The following is a 17,142-nucleotide window of genomic DNA, read 5'->3' as shown; positions in this document are numbered from 1 at the left end:
AAGCATGGAACAGACTGAGGGATCTCAGAAGGAAGGTGGGAATGGGGGAGTGGGGAGGGAGAGATTAATCAAAGAACTTATATGTTTATAAGCATAACTCATGGACATAGACATTGGTATGGGGAAGGCCCTGGGGTGGGATGGATGTAGGGTGGGGGGGATCAATGGGGGAAAAAAGGGGACGCCTGTAATACTTTCAACAATAAAGATAAAAAAATAAATAAATAAAAGGAACCAACCTAAAAAAAAATCAAGTTCCAGTTAATACCAGCTTAATTTCAAATCTTGTTCCTAATAACTCTATTTCCTTCCCGTTCCTTTACATTATTATCACACAAATCACTTCTTTATACATTGCATGTACATCAACATAGACTTTTTTGTTGTTGTTGACAGTATTACAGATATCCCTCATTATCCCCCTTTCCCCCTCAACATAGATGTATTCATATTGCTTTATGAAGTCTTTTAAATCAGAAAAAATAGTTATGACAAAATGCATTCATACTTTTTTTATGCTTACCTATGTAGCTGTATAAATTTTAATTTTTTGTTAGAGCTAGACATTTTAGATAATATATAATAGCAACCTTGGATAGTAATTCTCCTACTAATCATTGTTGTTATTTTCTTTTAATTTTTGATTTGTTGACTTGGTGGGGCTAATTCTCTGAAGCCTATTTTCCCCCATAGAGTACACCCCTGGTGTTCCAGCTCAGATCTTTTCCCCTTGTTTTTATCTTTTAGCCTGGTTACCTAGGTTTTGCCCCTGGGTTAGCATGAAACATTTATTGTCCAAAGGTTATGCTTAAGCCCCCTTAGCCAATTACATATTTACCCTTTACTATTGGATATGTATGTAGCTTGGAGGCTGCTCTCACATTTCAGTGAGTTTACACATTTTCCTCCTCTCCCATTCAGCCAGGGACTAGTAGCTTGGAGGTTCCTTTTCTGGTTGCTCTTGAAAGGGCATAGCCTTGGGCATTTACACATACTTACAGACTGGCAAGGGTGACTGATTTTATTTTTAATCTTGGCTTTCCAGGATTCACCCCTGGGGCAGAGTAGCTTATGATTCAGTCAGTGCTTGGTCAGAGGTTGTGTTTATGCTTCTTGTGCCAGTGAGGCTTTTACCCTGTGCTTATGGGTCTTTGTGGCTTGGGGAATCCCTTGAAGCCTATTACATGCCTCTCTCTGATACTCTTAAGTGGATGCATCATAGCATATGCACACAGCTTTCTTTTTTTTCTTGACCTTCACAATTGCTTATGATCCCAAGAGGGCTCCTATTGGTCATCTCTTTTTCTGGTTATCTCTAATAAACTTGTGACTGTTCTGACATTTTTCTTGTACAAGAGCTACCAGCCTCCTTTTAATTATTCTCCATCAAAATCGCCATTGTTTTCAATAATGCCTGTAGACATGGGTTTTCTTCTACTTTTTCCAAAGTAAGTCAGTCCTCTCAGGCAAAGCTGTAGAGTTTTTCATCCTTATGCCCTGCCTTTTTCCTCATTGAAAGAGCCCATGAACCACTGCAGCATAGCCAAAGACAGGGGCTGCTTTTACCTGAGTGACACTCCTGCTCTGTGCGATGAGATGGTGCTTGGAAGGGGTGGTGGCTCCTGAACTTCTTGACTTGCCCCTTCTGGGATAGGAAAAATATTTGAGACAATAATTGTCAAAAATTTCCCAGATTTGTTGAAAGTCAAATTTACAGATTCGAGAAGCTCAATAAATCTCAAGCAGGATAAACTCAAAGAAATCCATGCCTAAGCACATCTTATCAAACTGCTGAAACCAAAAGTAAAGAAAAAACCTTGAAAGTAGTTTGAGGAAAACAACATGTTACCTATAAAGTGAATGATAAATTGAAAGACCATGGTTTTTTTTTAAAAAAAATCAGAAACAATGAAGGCCAGAAGGCAGTGGAACAACATCTTTAAAGTGTTGAAAGAAAAGAATTGCCAACCCATAACTCCATGTCTAGCAAAACATCATCCTTCAGGAATGAAGATGAAATAAAAATGTTCTCAGATGAAAGAAAATAAAGAGAATTTGTTGCTAGCAGACATACTCTGCAAGAAATGATAAGGAAGCTCTTCAGGCTAAAAGGAAATGATACCAGAAGGAAATCTGGAGTTCAGGAGTGAAGAAGCAATAGAAATGGTAAATATCTGAGTAAATATAAAAGACTTTCTTTTTTGTTCCTTAAAACACACACACACACATGCACAAACATTGTATTAGTTTCCTATTGCCACTGTAACAAATGTTCACAAATTTAATGGTTTAAAACAAGCCAAATTTATTATTTTACAGTTTTGGAAGTCAGAAGTCTAAAATGGGTTGATGAAGCTGTATTCCCTCTGGATGTTCTAGTGGGGAATCCATGACCTTACCTTTTCCAGCTTCTAGAGGCTGCCTGCATTCCTTGGCCTATTACCTCACATCGCTCTAACCTCTGATTCTATTGTCACATCTTCTATAACATTTCTGCCTCTCGATTTCCCTTATAAGGACCCTGTGATTACATTGGGCCCATCCAGCCAATCCAGGATAATCTTCCTACCTCAATATCCTTAACTTAATAACACCTGCAAAGTTCCTTTTGCCATATAATATAACATAATCTCAGGTTCCAATACATAGGCGTCTTTGAAGGGTCATTATTCTTACTACCACAACAATCATTAAGGAGCAATAGTTTTTGTATAATTTAAAGTTTTCTAGAGCACAGGAAAAGGTGGAAATATTCCCAATTAATTATATAAGGCTTCACAAGTCTTATACCAAAACATAAAAGAATAGAACTAAAAAAAGTAAACCAGAGGTATTTAACTTATATATCATATAATAACATTTTTTGTAGTTGTTGTAATGAGAACATTTAAGATCTATTCTCTTAGCAACTTTCAATTATACAGTACAATACTGTTAACTATAGCCACCATGCTGTACATTAGATCCCCAGAACTACTTATTCATTTTATAACTGGAAGTTTTTACCTTTCAACCAATCTCTCTTCTCTGTCTCTTTCTGTCTTTGTCTCTGTCTCTGTCTCTCTCTCTGTTCATGTGTATATGTATATATAACATTTTTTAATCCATTCATCGCTTGAGGACACTTAGGTAATACTTCAGTGAGCATGGAGGTGCAGATATCTCTTTGAAATAGTGATTTCTTTTCCCTCAGAAATGTGCCCAGAAGTGAGACTGCTGTATCATATGGTAGTTCTATTTTTAATTTATTTTTAGGAACCTCTGTTCTGTTTTCCATAGTGACTGTACCAGTTTACAATCCCACCATGAGTGAACAAGGGTTTTCTTTTCTCCACTTTGACCCAGCAATCTCACTTCTAGGAGTTTATCCTAAGGAAATAATGCCACAATTGCCAAAATTTATCTGTACAAAGGTCTCCACTGTAGTATTTTTATAATAAGCAAAGATTAAGAAGAAGCTAAATATCAATCAGCAATAGCTTGGTTAAATTTTTGATAAATCCACACTACAAACTAGCACTGTATCTGAGAGGACGATGTACATAGTACATTAGGTGAAAAAAATAGTTTGCAGAATGGTATGCATAATATGATCCCAAATGATATATGTGTACATGTAATATATCTACATATGTATTTTTTGTTAGTATATATAAAACAACAACAACACCTGGAAAAAGTCCATTGAAAAATTAGTAGTGGTTTTCACAGGACTTATCCTAGGATTGAGGTAGATGGGCTGTCATGGTAATTATCAGAAGGGTGGAGAATTTGAGATATTTTTATTTTATCTCCCTTCTTTTCCTGGTTAACACCTGCTTTCCTTCATCTGAGCTCAAAATTTCACTCCCCTTTCCCCTTCAAAGAAGCCTTCCCTGATACCCAAACTCTACCACTTCTTTTACTATATTAGTAGTGTTTCTTTCCTTCATAATATTTTTTGGTTTTTTATGTATGTGTGATTATTTCATTAAGGTCTTGTTTCCACTATGAGAGCAGAGTCAGTATCTGTTTTTTTTCATCAACATATTCACAATAAGCATAATACTTATGGCCACTCTTCCTCTTCACCTCCCTCTCCTAATATTATGATGTGGACAATTGAATTTTGCTCAGTATTATGTAAAGGGTTATAAAAGTGCAGCTTTTAGACATCCCTGTCAATCACACAAACACAGATGAACACATCAGAAACAAACAGCAAATGTCACACTAACTGGTGAAATATTCAGGGAGATTCCCATTTACTTCATCATTTGGAGATGAATATGTATACATACCTAGGTAAACCAAAGATATCAACTGAAAAACTATTCTAAAAATTAAGAAAGATCACTAAAAATAAACGTATCATAAATATCTTTCCTGAGACAAGCAATAACCTGGTAGAAAATATAATCATAAATGAAATGTCAACCCCCAAAGCAACAAAACATTAACTTACTTAAGAATAAGCTTAACAAATAATAAGTATGTCTTGCTTAAGAAATATAAAATTTATTGAAGATCATAATGTTTACATGGATCGAAAGACTCAATTTTTAAAGATGTCAGTTCTCAAGTTAAAGTGCATATTCATTGCACTTTATGTTACTAAATGTCAACAATTTTGTTCTGCAAATTGTTGTTCAACTTGAAACTTGACACACTTCCACATTCTACTTTACACATTTCTGCATTGTTCACACAGTTAAAAAAAAAAAAAAAAAGGAGTATGTGTGTGGAAGGAGGGGTTTGGGGAAGGAGGGAGAGATTGATTTGAGAGATTTCTATTGAGGGAACATATCTTTTTTCTCCCCCAGTAAAGAAGTTCTTAATTATTTTTTAAGTCACAGATATCTGTGAGAATCTGATGAGACCTATGACCCTTCTTCCCACTAAAATGAACATATGTACTTGCATAATTTTGATAAAATTATCACAGAAGTAGCCAGTTGAGAATGCTTACTCTAGGTTTATCAGTATGGTGAGGAAGAGAGTTCATTGGGTCCAGGCAAACATTTAGCTCAGGGGGTACCAACTGGCATGGACTATAGGCCGTGACCCTGCATCAAGGCTAGGTTCTCCCTGAGGACCCTGCAGTGAGGAGGCCAAAGGTGAGAGGCCCAGCAGGCTGCACCTCTCAGGACAGGTGGCAGGAGCAGTGTTAGGAGCAATGTTAACTCAGGCACTGTGAATGAGGGCAGAGCAGGCAAAGTTGGGTGCTTCCCCCAGCAATGACTTGTCCAGGTTTCATGGAAACCCACAGCTGTAAGGGTAGGCATGACCAACAATCCCTTCTATGTATCCTTCAGTTACCTCTGTGGGAATTTAAGGGTGAGAGAGAGGGAAGAAGGCAAAGGCATTTACTCAGGTCAGGTTGGTCACCTGAGTAAAGGTGGCATTTACCTCCTTAGTCACCTGTCCATGTATATCTTTAGACTGAGCAACAAAGTCAGATGCCTGCTGCAGGGGATGAGAGGCTCTGGAATATGGGAGGGGATCAGGGAACAGCATGTTTGTCTCTCACCTCTTGATAAGACAAGGAGGAAGGGGCCATTTCTGCATCCCTCACACCCTCACCTGACTCCACCTTAGTAGACTTGAATCTAATGCAGGGGCAGGTGTTCAGAACAGCCATCAGATCACAAGAGGTTCACCCAGCACTCAACCAAGACTTTGGGACATTAAATACATGTCTTTTTAAAATCAGACAAGACAGGATTGTGCTACTTTTGTTTTATCAATTTGCAAGTTGACCCAAAGTAGAAAAAGTAATAGATTATTTGCATAAAATGGCCAAAATTAGAGGACTAGTCCCCTCTTTGTGAACTAATTAATAAATCATGTGAAAATTCCAGTTATAGATTTTAAAACAGGTTAGTGTATTTTGAAAGTTCCTGTTTGGCTATAATCGACAGAAACAGTTTCCTTGTGTTATAAATACTAAATATAATGAAATTAATGAGACCTTTGGGTTTTTCTCTCCCACTTCAGTTCTTCTCCACTCAAATGAAAATAGCATCATTTTATTTTTCAATATAAAAGTAATGCATTACTGATTTTTTTAAAAAATTAGCAGAAAAGTTTAAGGAAGTAAGACATTCCCACTACCTATATCCTTTTCTGAGATCTTTTTCCCATTTTGTATAGGGGTGCAGGAGAAATGTTTGACCCTCATGGCTGGGGTGGGTGAAGGGAGAGATGGCTGGACAGGGGTAAGGGAAAAATTATTCCTCAAAGAGGAAGAAAAGATCCATGAACATGAGAGCAGATGCAGTATCTCCCTGTAAAGTAAAGAAAGGCAAATTCCAACCACAAGGAGAAGCTATCCGCGGTTTCTGGGATTGGCAGAGGAAAATGAGTGGCAGGACCTGATGTGGCCAGGGAAGGAAAGGGGTGGGACAGCTCCAGCCCCACTGCCGGTGGGAGTGGTAATTGGGGTCTTGAGCTCACGGGTGACGTGGCCCTCACGTGAGCAGAAGCCGACGTGTGCAGACGTCCTTCTAATCTTGGTCTTCATTTGGTCGGTTGCCATCTGCCTATTCTCCCAACGGCGGGCGGGCCTGTGGCTAGGGAAGGAGGAGGAGGTAACTGACTAGATCCCAGCAGGTCTATGTGTATGGGCGCTGCCTCGGGGATCCCTGCGGTGCGGGTTGGGGATGGTGGAGTCCGAAAAAGGACAGGCGTGCTTTCTCCACACCCTTGCACTTTGCCCTGCCCTTCCAAGAACAAAAATGGTCGGTGTTGGGGGCTGTATTACAGTGGAGATCCCAGCGCAGGAGGGGAGAAACCTTTGACATCCAGGTCCTTGAATCGGGAAAGGCAGTTTATTAGGATTTTTGTCCCAGGCCATCTACCAATCCAGGATCTTGGAGCTGTGCGTCTGTCTTACCCCCTGTCGTTCGGGTGTCTTTCAGTAGGACGCTGTATCACTCGGAGCAAAGGAACAAAGAATCTGCCGGGAATCCCTGCATGTCAGTGTAAACTGGTGTTTGCCCCGCTGCGCACTAGAAGGGTGGGGACGGCTGAGGTCCTTGCCTTATCTTGGGCCCATTAATGACTCTCCAGCTATCTCTCTGCTATTATATATATAGGGAAAACGACGTGACAGAGCTTATCGAAAAAACAGTTGTCTTTCGGGGGGGGGGGGATGCGTCGGGTAGGGGAATGGTCTTTTCGCCCGTTTTCCACACTTCCCCCCTCCTACCCCGCCTCTCTGCTTTCCAGTTGTTTCAAAGGGGTGTGGTTTTTGCTGGGAAAATGGCCGTCCGCTGGGGGTGGAAGGGTGGGCTGGGGCAGGGCGTTGGAGTACGTCGTGCTGGAAGAGGGCCGATGTCCGGGGGTTCCTGAGAAGCGGAGGCAGGATGAGAAAATAAAAGGTAAAATCCGTTTGACTACCAGGACCTTGAATTCGAAAAAGCTGGTATTGGGACTCTCTGAAGTGCTGTTCTGTCTCCGCCGAGTTGCCAGCCTGTGTCTGTGGATTTTGCTTCTGAAGGCCAATCCGACTCAAGAGCAAGAAGAAGAGGAACATTGTCCAGAAACAAGTAGGTCGGAGTGAGAGTGCTGGCAGTGTTTGGGGACCCTTCAGGTGGAGAATGGTAGAGACTGCAAACTCGAGTGGCCCTCCTCTGAATCCCCGTCCTTCGCTCATCTCTACAGCATTTCAGAGCTTGCAAAAGAAAGTTCTCTGCTGGTACAAGACAGGGAAAGAAGTGACTGGAAGGGGGAGGGTATCACTAGAGTCCTGGGGTGGGAGTAGGGAAAATCTTGCTCCAAATTACTCTTTGGGGTACAGTCCTTGGTGTTAGTTTGCCCTTCATGCACTCAGTCCCAGAGTTGTCAGTCCTTTAGGTTTGGTGGAGGCAGAAACCAAGTTGAGAATGAAGGAAATTCTTTTGGAGCAGTGGCAGTTGGTGTAATGGGTTGCCTAGGAGTGTCTTAGTGCCTCTGAGATGGTGGGGGTGGTGAAGGCAAGGGTGAAATTCCAGACCTTTGTTCATTTTATCCCTGTCTGACTTATACACACTCTCGATCTACCACCATCGATTTTGTTAAGGAAGGGAGTGTGGCATCATCTTTGGAGGAAGTGATTTTCAGAGGTGGGGGTGGGGTGGAGGATTGGAGAAGATCCAAGGAGGTAGAGGAGGGTGGTAATGAACTTCAAAGGCCAAGCACTGTGAGGAGTATGACGTAGGTGGAAATACTTGTCTACGTAGAGGAGGGCCAGAGATTCCAGAGAGAGACATATGTCCAGTCCTGGGTGAGGTCATCTGCACCCTAAGCTCTCAGCAGTCCTCTCCCCACCCCTTATGTATGCAGGTTTGCAGAATACAGTGCACCTCCAGGCCAGAAAGAATAGGAAGAAACTGTCTGGACCTGTGTACGTGTATGTGGGGGTGCCACTGCCCCCAGGACATCTGGAGAGGCAAAGGAGGTACAGAACTGATTAGATACCTTAAATTGAATGAACTGGGGTGAGGTGGTTGAACATGAGGTTGGAGAATCTGGAGGTGGGGAAAATTTTCAAAATTAACTTCCCTATGTAGGAAAAGGATCAGTGGTCTAGCCCTGAGTCCCTGCCATGTCCCTGTCCCTTTGTCTGCCCTTAGTTTAGTCTGTCTGCATGCGAAGGTACAAAAGGAGGAGACTGAAGCCTCAAGTCTTTCCTTCTTTCTTAGGTGCTGCGGTATCTGCAGCTTCTGAAGAGCCTGCCAACTATAGATAAAGACTCCCCCGGACTTCAGATAACTCTAAGCGACAGCAAGCCTGCTCTGCCCAGGTTAAGAATTCGGCTCAGACATTCTCCCCAGTATGGGTCGAACTCGGGAAGCTGGCTGTGTGGCTGCTGGCGTGGTTATCGGGGCTGGCGCTTGCTACTGCGTCTACAGACTGACCTGGGGAAGAGATGATGTCGAGAAAATCTGGGATTACGATGATGAAGATGAGGAATCTAGTGATCTTACAGAGATAGGGGTAGAGACTGGGAAAGGAGCTAATACTGGGGTGGGGGCCAGAGCTAGACTTCAGGGTGACTCAAAGGCCAAGGCTGAGGTGGGCATGGAACTCAAGCGTGGTCCAGATGTAAAGGTGGAAGCCCACTCAGGGGCCCAGAGAGGAGGTGGCCTAGAAGCCAAGGCCAAGGCCCTTTTCAGCACGCTGAAGGAACAGGCAAGTGCAAAGGCGGGCAAAGGGCCCAGGTTGGGTACCATCTCTGGGACAAGGACCCTTGCATCGAGTTTACCCTGCCCAGGAGGCAGGGGTGGAGGCTGCCACCCCACTAGGAGTGGGGCTAGGGCTGGGAACAGGGCAAGCGGAAAGTCCAAGGGAAGGGCCCGAGCTAAGAGCACCAGGACTCCAGCTACAACATGGCCTGTTCGCAGGGGCAAGTTCAACTTTCCCTATAAAATTGATGATATTCTAGGTGCTACAGACCTTCAAAAGGTCCTTAACATCCTGGAAAGAACAAACGATCCCTTTATTCAAGAAGTAGCCTTGGTCACTCTTGGTAACAATGCAGCATATTCATTTAACCAAAATGCCATTCGTGAATTGGGTGGTCTCCCAATTATTGCAAAACTGATAAAAACAAAAGATCCCATTATTAGAGAAAAGGCTTACAATGCCCTTAATAACTTGAGTGTGAATGCTGAAAATCAGGGCAAGATTAAGACATATATCAGTCAAGTGTGTGATGATACCATGATTTGTCGCTTGGACTCAGCTGTGCAAATGGCTGGACTAAGACTGTTAACCAACATGACTGTGACTAATCATTACCAACATTTGCTTTCCTATTCTTTTCCAGACTTTTTTGCTTTGTTATTCTTGGGAAATTACTTCACCAAGATTCAGATTATGAAACTACTTATAAACTTTACTGAAAATCCAGCCATGACAAGAGAGCTGGTCAGTTGTAAAGTACCATCAGAGTTGATTTCCCTATTTAATAAAGAATGGGACAGAGAGATTCTTCTTAATATTCTAACCTTATTTGAGAATATAAATGACAACATAAAAAACGAAGGGCTTGCATCATCCAGGAAAGAGTTCAGCAGAAGTTCACTTTTTTTCTTATTCAAAGAATCTGGGGTGTGTGTTAAAAAAATCAAAGCATTAGCAAATCACAATGATCTGGTGGTGAAAGTAAAAGTTCTCAAAGTATTGACCAAACTTTAATCGGGGGTCTGTCCCAAACAATATAGAGATAAATTTTTTTTTTAGTTTGCACTTGGGAACAATACATTTTGTAAATTCTTTGTTTTTCACTGTGCTTATATGGCAAAGAGATACTTTCAGCTGCTATTTTGGAATAATGAATACATACATCAACAGTGATGCTTTTTGTGATGGCTGGTTTTAGGCTGGACCATTTTAAGAATGCCAAATGAATACCAGAACTTGTACAAAGAAAGCATTTAATTGATTCCATCTTGCTACTTAGATTGTGAGATATTTTTACTCTTTACCTAAACTGCCAGCAAACTAATCATAAAAAACCTACACTTTTGTATTGGTTTACATTTGTTAATCTTAGACTTGTGTTTTATCAATAAAGTTGTGTGTTTTAACCAGCATAAAAAGAAATTTATCATGTTCTTGAGTTTCTGATCTGTTTGGGAGAGTAAGATGTATCAAAACAGATTTTAACAAAACCAGGAGCCATTGATCATGGCTAGCTCCTTCCTATTAGTTCTTAGAGGTGGCAGAAACTTCTGCAGGCAACACTGCTCAGAGTTAGTTTTACAGAAGAGGAGAAACTTAAGCTGAGCTTGAAGGATAGGATAAAAGCAAGGCAGAAGGGCATTGGAGGAGAGAAGAGTGGTGGGAAGAAAGGCATGGAGGTGAGAATCCTGCTCCAGAGAGGAGGCTGGCCTGCCTGAGTGCAAAGTGTGGAAAAGGGAGTGACGAGAAATATAGTTCAGCAGTTGGGGTGAGTCCCATTTGTGGAGGGTCCATGATTGCTACACTGAGGTGTCTGTATATTACTCCATCCAACTGGGAGACACCAAAGCCCTTTATGACCACGAAAATGACAGGATGAAATGAAAACAATGTGGCTGATTTGCGTGCAAGATGGGTCTGAGTTGGGGAGGGGACAGGAGTGGCCACTGAAGATTGGAACACCAGTTAGGAAGTTACCACCACAGTCCAATACAAGATGATAAAGGTGTGAAATGTTACTGCTGGTCATGGGAATGATAAGGGGAAGAAAGAAGTGAGAAACCCTTTGAACAAAGAAATGCTGGGACCTATTCTGGGGGTCAATAGGGAGAGACAGTTTTATTTTAGGGTATTTGATAGGAAAACGTCCTCTTTCTTGACCAACTCTGTTATCTGTATAAGTGAATACACTAGTTACTACCTTTTTTCTTTTTTTTCTTTTTTTTGGAGAGGGGAGGTGAGGGAGGGGGAGGGAGACACATCAATTGGCTGCCTCCCCCATGCTCCTGGACTAAGTGCAGGGATCAAACCTGAAACCCAGGTACGTGCCCTTGACCCTAGGAATCGAACCTGAGACCCTTAGGTGCACAGGTCAGTGCTCTAACCACTGAGTCACACTGGCTAGGGCTAGTCACTATTTTGAAATAAGAAAATATAATATCAGAAAGAATAATTTTTAGTGCTTCTATCAGATTTCTTTTGTAAGGTTGGTTGAGGCAGGGCCTTATGGAACCATCCAGAGAGTGTTGGCATTCATATGGAAGAAGATCCACCTCTCCCCCAACCCAAAGAATGGTAAGGGTGTCGGGGGAGGGGCACTCTCAAAGTGTGCTGATGGGAGCATACACTGGTACAAGGTTGATTTGGACACATGTTTCAGAAGCCCTCAAGAAGTACATGCTCTTTGACCAAGTAATTCCACTGGTAGAAATTTATCCTTAGAATTACATCTTTGCTCTCAAAGGGAAAAGATGCAATATGTCTTTTGGGACACAAATACTAATAAGCAGTATCAACAAAAATGAAGAAATGCAATGCTTTCTCTACTTGCTCACAGTCCCACTGACTTCAGCAAATACCTTGGCAAAACTTTCCAGAAGTGCAGAAAAACGCATTTGGAGAATCTCACTTCTGGTAGATCAGGTACACCAGCAGCCCCAGAAAAATTAAGAAATGTTCCAAAACCTCCCCCATGATGACACTGCAGCAGATGCTGTTGTGGGCCTTGCCTGGCCCCTCTGCGGGCCTCCTAAGGCATGGCTGCTCAGGAGGCCTGACAGCCCCCTTCTGGAATCACCAGGTGGGTTCCATTTCTTTACACAGTTCTCTGATTCACAAGCTTGGAATAAAGTATTATATCTAATACTATTATAAGAAAAGAAATTTATCCTTAGGAAATAAACAAATAATTGGCTTGTGAGAAGTGTGAAGTATGAAAAACTGAATGAGCCAAGTGTCTCCAAAGAGGCACTTGATTAAACAAATTAGGATATGTCTACACATTTAAACATTGTGTAGCTCTTGAAAACATTGACGGGCATTTACTCTTATTCACTTGGAAAAAAATCAGTGTATAATCTTTTTTTAAAAATGTACCTTTATTAATTTCAGGGAGAGGAAGGGAGAGGAAAGAGAGTTGAAATATCAATGATGAGAGAGTCATCATTGATCGGCTGCCACCTGCATCCCTCCGACTGAGGATTGAGCCGGCAACTCAGGAATGTGCCCTGACCGGGAATCGAACCTCAGTCTCCTCGATCCTAGGTCAATGCTCAACCGCTGAGCCACGCCTGGCCAGGCCAATGTATAATCTTAAGTGGAAAAGTCAGTTAACCACTGTATACACAGTATATTCCATTTTTAGGAAATATAAAACCTTTACATGCATTAAAACTTCTGAAAGGCTATATATCAAAAGAAGAGTGGTTATGAGTAATAGGATAATGCATGAATTTAATATTCTAACCTTTTTCCTCATCTGTATTTTCTCATCTGTAATATATAGGGTGTCCCCTCAAAATGTATACACACTTCAACAGCTGATAATTCACTTAATTTTGAAAATGAACTGTATGTCAATAAACACTGACTTTATAACCATTCAAAGTGTGTATACATTTTTTGGGACACCCTGTATGTTGATTTTTTGGTGTAATTGCTGGGAAAGAAAAATGTTGATTGCAGGCTACATTGGAAATGAAATGAAGAAGATGATAGAATGGGAGAATGGGTAGGGTTTATACAGTTTTGTTTGGAGCACATACTGAGTGGAAAAGTTTTAGACCAAAAATGGAGATGTGTTAAAATGATAGATGAGTTGTCAAGATGTGGATAATAAGTGCTTATATCATATGATTAAATGAGACAGTGCTTATAAGATGCTAAAATAGTGCTGGAACATAGCAGTTAATACATAAAAGTGAACAACCTTAAGTAGCTAAAAGAGAGGATGGGTAATTTTTGGTTTTCCTTTTTCTTTTTAATTAAAAAATTTTATTTTAATTCTCACCCGAGGATATTTTTTTCTATTGCTTTTTCAGAGAGAATGGAAAGGGAGGAGAGAGAAAGAAAGAGAGAAAAAGAGAGAGAGAGGGAGAGAAAAACATTGATGTGAGAGAGACACATCGATTGGTTGCCTCCCACACACACCATGATCAGAGCCAGGGATCAAACCTGCAACCGAGGTACGTGCCTTTGGCCAGAATTGAACCTGGGACCCTTCCGTCCGTGGGCCGACACTCTCACCACTGAGCAAAGCAGGTTAGAGCTGAATTTCCTTTTCCTAAGGTGTCATTCTGCCATACACTAGTGGCATTTCCCCTAGATTTATTGAGATATAATTGACATATAACTGTATGTTTAATGTATACAATCTGTTGATTTGATACATTTCTATATTGCAAAATGATTACCACCATAGCATTAGCTACTACCTCCATTCTGTCACATAATCACAAATTTTAGAGGGGAAGTGAAAACATTTAATATCTACTTTCTTAGCAACTTTCAAGTACATAATACAGCAGTATTAGCTATAATCACCATGCTGTATATTAGATCCCCAGCACTTGTTAATCTTATAACTGTAAATTTATACCCTTTAATCAATATCTTCCCCACATGCCCCCACTCCCCAGCCCCTGGTAGCTACCACTCTTACCTCTGTTTCTCTGAGTTTGGCTTTTTTAGAGTCAAGATATAAGTGCTATCATACAGTATTTATCTTTCTCTATCTGACTTATTTCACTTAGCATAATGCCCTCAAGTTTCATCCAAGTTGTCACAAACAGTAGGATCTCCTTTTTCTCATGGTTGAATAACATTCAATTGTATATATACACCACATCTTATTTATCCATTTATTCATTGATGGACACTTAGGTTGTTTCCATATCTTGGCTATTGTGAGTAATGCTGCAATAAACATGAAACATGGGGATGCAGATATTTCTTTGAGAATCTCATTTCATTTCCTTTAGATATATATACAGAAGAGGGATTGCTGGATCTTTGGGTAATTCTATTTTTTTATTTTTTGAGGCAGCTTCATACTGTTTTCCATAATGGTTATACCAGTTTACATTCCAACCAACAGTGCACAAGAATTCCCTCTCTCCATACCCTCACCAACACTTGTTATCTTTTGTCTTCTTGATGATACCCATCATAACAGGTGTGAGGTGATATTTCATTGTGGTTTTGATTTGCATTTCCTTGGTGATTAGTAATGTTGAACACCTTTTTGTGTAGCTGTTGGCCTCATGGAATTTAATAAATAAACTGTTGAAATAAATCTTCTGAGAAATGGGGTCTTTGTTTATTTCTAAGAACTGAAAATGTTTCTTCAATGCAATCTCATAAATTTTTACAACATTCCTGATGCCTGGGTGATGTTATTGTGGTTTAGAAATGAAGCCAAACCATGTTCCTCAAAGTAGGATTGGTAGAATTCTGGGAATACACGCATGGGTTTTTGGGTTTCACAAGTTCCCTGTAAATGTTTTTTAAGTGTTTTTTTTTGTGTGTGTGTTTTTTAAAATTCATTATAAATATACTCTGTATTTTCCAGTGTCACCCAGTGTCTTGGAAGCCAAATTTTGTGTTTATGGTAAAAATTGTCATGACACTAAGTAACACTACTGTATTCATTGATCACAAGATAAACTTTTCTCCCCCTGCAGTTTACTATCTCTGAAGTTATGTTGCAGCTTGTAGTTGATGGCACCTTAGCACTGTGTCACAGTTTAATTAGAAGTATTTTTTGTTTCTTAGTAGTATATAAAATGATGTATCTAATAATCAAAGACATCTTAAATTAATGAAATTCTGTTTCTAGTCAATCAGAAAAATGTGAAGATGTACTTAATACACAAAGGATGAATTTGCTCCATAAGTACATCATTTTGTACTAATAGAGGTTTTGCAGCCATTTGAGTTAAGAAACTGGTAAAAAGTTGAGGGAGAGTCATCAGGCTCCCCCTACAGAAGGAATGTTTAAATCAAGAGAATCTGATTTGTTGCCATCAGTACTGTATTTGTGTTGTGGATTGTGATTTAAAGCCACCAAAGCAACATTATCAGTATCATGGAATTAACATTAATTTATATTTGTTCAGTTTTATAACTTGATTTATTTTTAATGTGTGAATGTTTTTGTTTTATACTTTGCATGGGAGTGAAGGATGTCAAAATATGCCACCCTAAAATATACCACTTTGGCAATAGGATTATTTGGAGCTGAAAACACTTGAAAAGGAGCAGGTACAAGAAGAGTGCTCTGACCTTCACATTTCTTTCTGAAGACAGGAGATAAAAATACTGTCTGAAAGATATTCTTCCTATACCAGGAGAAACAGTACATTATCACCAGAGATGGGGAGTTGAGGCCAAGAGAATTCTGTAAAAATGGATCTTGTTAAAATAACCTTTACCTTCTTTTAGTCTCCCTATATTTTAGTTACACACTTGCCTCTCTTCATTCAACCTAATATATTCGCACTTAGGTTTTGCCATTTCTTTGGATCTTCATTTCCTTATGAAGTCTCCTAAGTCTTGCAAAACTTATGTTAAATAAATTTATATGCTTTTCTCTTGTTTGTCCATCTTTTCTTACAGAGTCCAGCCCAGAACCCAAGAGTATAGATGAAAGATTTTCCCTCTCCTATAGGAGCTATAAGTAAAGACATTTAAGCCTAGTTTTACATATACAAATTCTGAGTCAGCAATTCAAATATTCACAATGCCTTCTGAGTTAAACAGTGCATTCAAGTATTTTCAAATTTGCTGCCTAATCTTTCTCTATACGTTACTCATTGTCATCTGTACCTTGCAACCAAAGACAGGAAACACAAAACACACTAGATCTTGAAGACATGAACACTACTAATCAAAACACCTTTGCCAGCATCTGCAAGATAAAGTGACATCCTCCTGACAAAGTGGGTAAGATACAAACATAACTTTTAAAAAGTTTTTGAGGACAAATAGAGAAAATAATATAAGAATAAAATGAAATAAGTGTAAGAGGAACATTGGGACTGAGACAATTGTTTGAATTCTCATTGCAGCAATCAGTTGATTTGTCATGGTGTATTATTTTGTTGCCATAGTTATAAATTCTGTTTATTATTATATTTAGAATTTTTCCATATATATTCTTCAGTGGAATTCATCTGTAGTTTTATTTTTATGTCATCATCAAGTTTTGATATGAAGATTGTGTTGCTTAATTTTTCACTTACATAATGGTGTCTTGATAAAGAGAAATTTATCATATTTTTCTTCATTTTATTTTGTTCGTTAAAATTTTTTTCACACACCATAAGGTCATAAAGACTACCTACATTATCTTCTAGAAGCTTTACTGTTTTGCCTTTCACACTTAGATGTATAATTGACCTGGAATTTATTTTTGTGTGTGGTGTGAAGTAAAGGTCAAGATCCCATTTTCCCCAATATGAATATCCAATTGACTCAACACCACTTTTTTTGAGAAGGCCATTCTTTTCCCACTACACTACAATGTCACCTTTGTGATAAACTGTTGCCATATGTATGGGTCTATCTCCAGACTTTGTATTCTGTCCACTGGTCTGTTTATTTATTCTTGTACTAGTGTCCTTGAATATTTTCATCATTACTGTAGCTTTATAATACATCTTACTATTTGGTAGTATAAATCCTCTTTATCATTCTTTTTTCATGATTGCCATGGTT

At 39.8% G+C, this 17,142-nt stretch overlaps 1 protein-coding gene across 16 annotated transcripts in view; it reads left to right on the top strand.

Annotated features, from left to right (window-relative positions):
* ARMCX1 (armadillo repeat containing X-linked 1) overlaps positions 1-14,712 on the top strand; it is a 36,749-nt gene extending 22,037 nt beyond the window's left edge. For 3 of the 16 annotated variants that reach the window (XR_013997986.1, XR_013997987.1, XR_013997988.1), the window contains exons 7-9: positions 7,384-7,529; positions 8,305-8,419; positions 8,664-10,560. Coding sequence is in view for 3 of the 16 variants with exons in the window: in XM_081125551.1 (XP_080981677.1) it covers positions 8,797-10,161 (1,365 nt within the window). In the remaining 13 variants the exon portion in view is untranslated. Of the gene's footprint in view, positions 1-6,433; positions 6,570-6,830; positions 6,957-7,383; positions 7,530-8,304; positions 8,420-8,663; positions 10,561-13,466 lie in introns of those variants that run through there. The other 13 variants (XR_013997990.1, XR_013997991.1, XR_013997992.1 and 10 more) reach the window with 10 other exon arrangements.
* Positions 14,713-17,142: the final 2,430 nt, after the last annotated feature.

The sequence above is a fragment of the Miniopterus schreibersii genome (genome assembly GCF_964146895.1).
Source record: "Miniopterus schreibersii genome assembly, chromosome: X".
Taxonomy (NCBI): Eukaryota; Metazoa; Chordata; class Mammalia; order Chiroptera; family Miniopteridae; genus Miniopterus; species Miniopterus schreibersii.
This window is presented reverse-complemented; position numbering and strand designations above follow the sequence as displayed.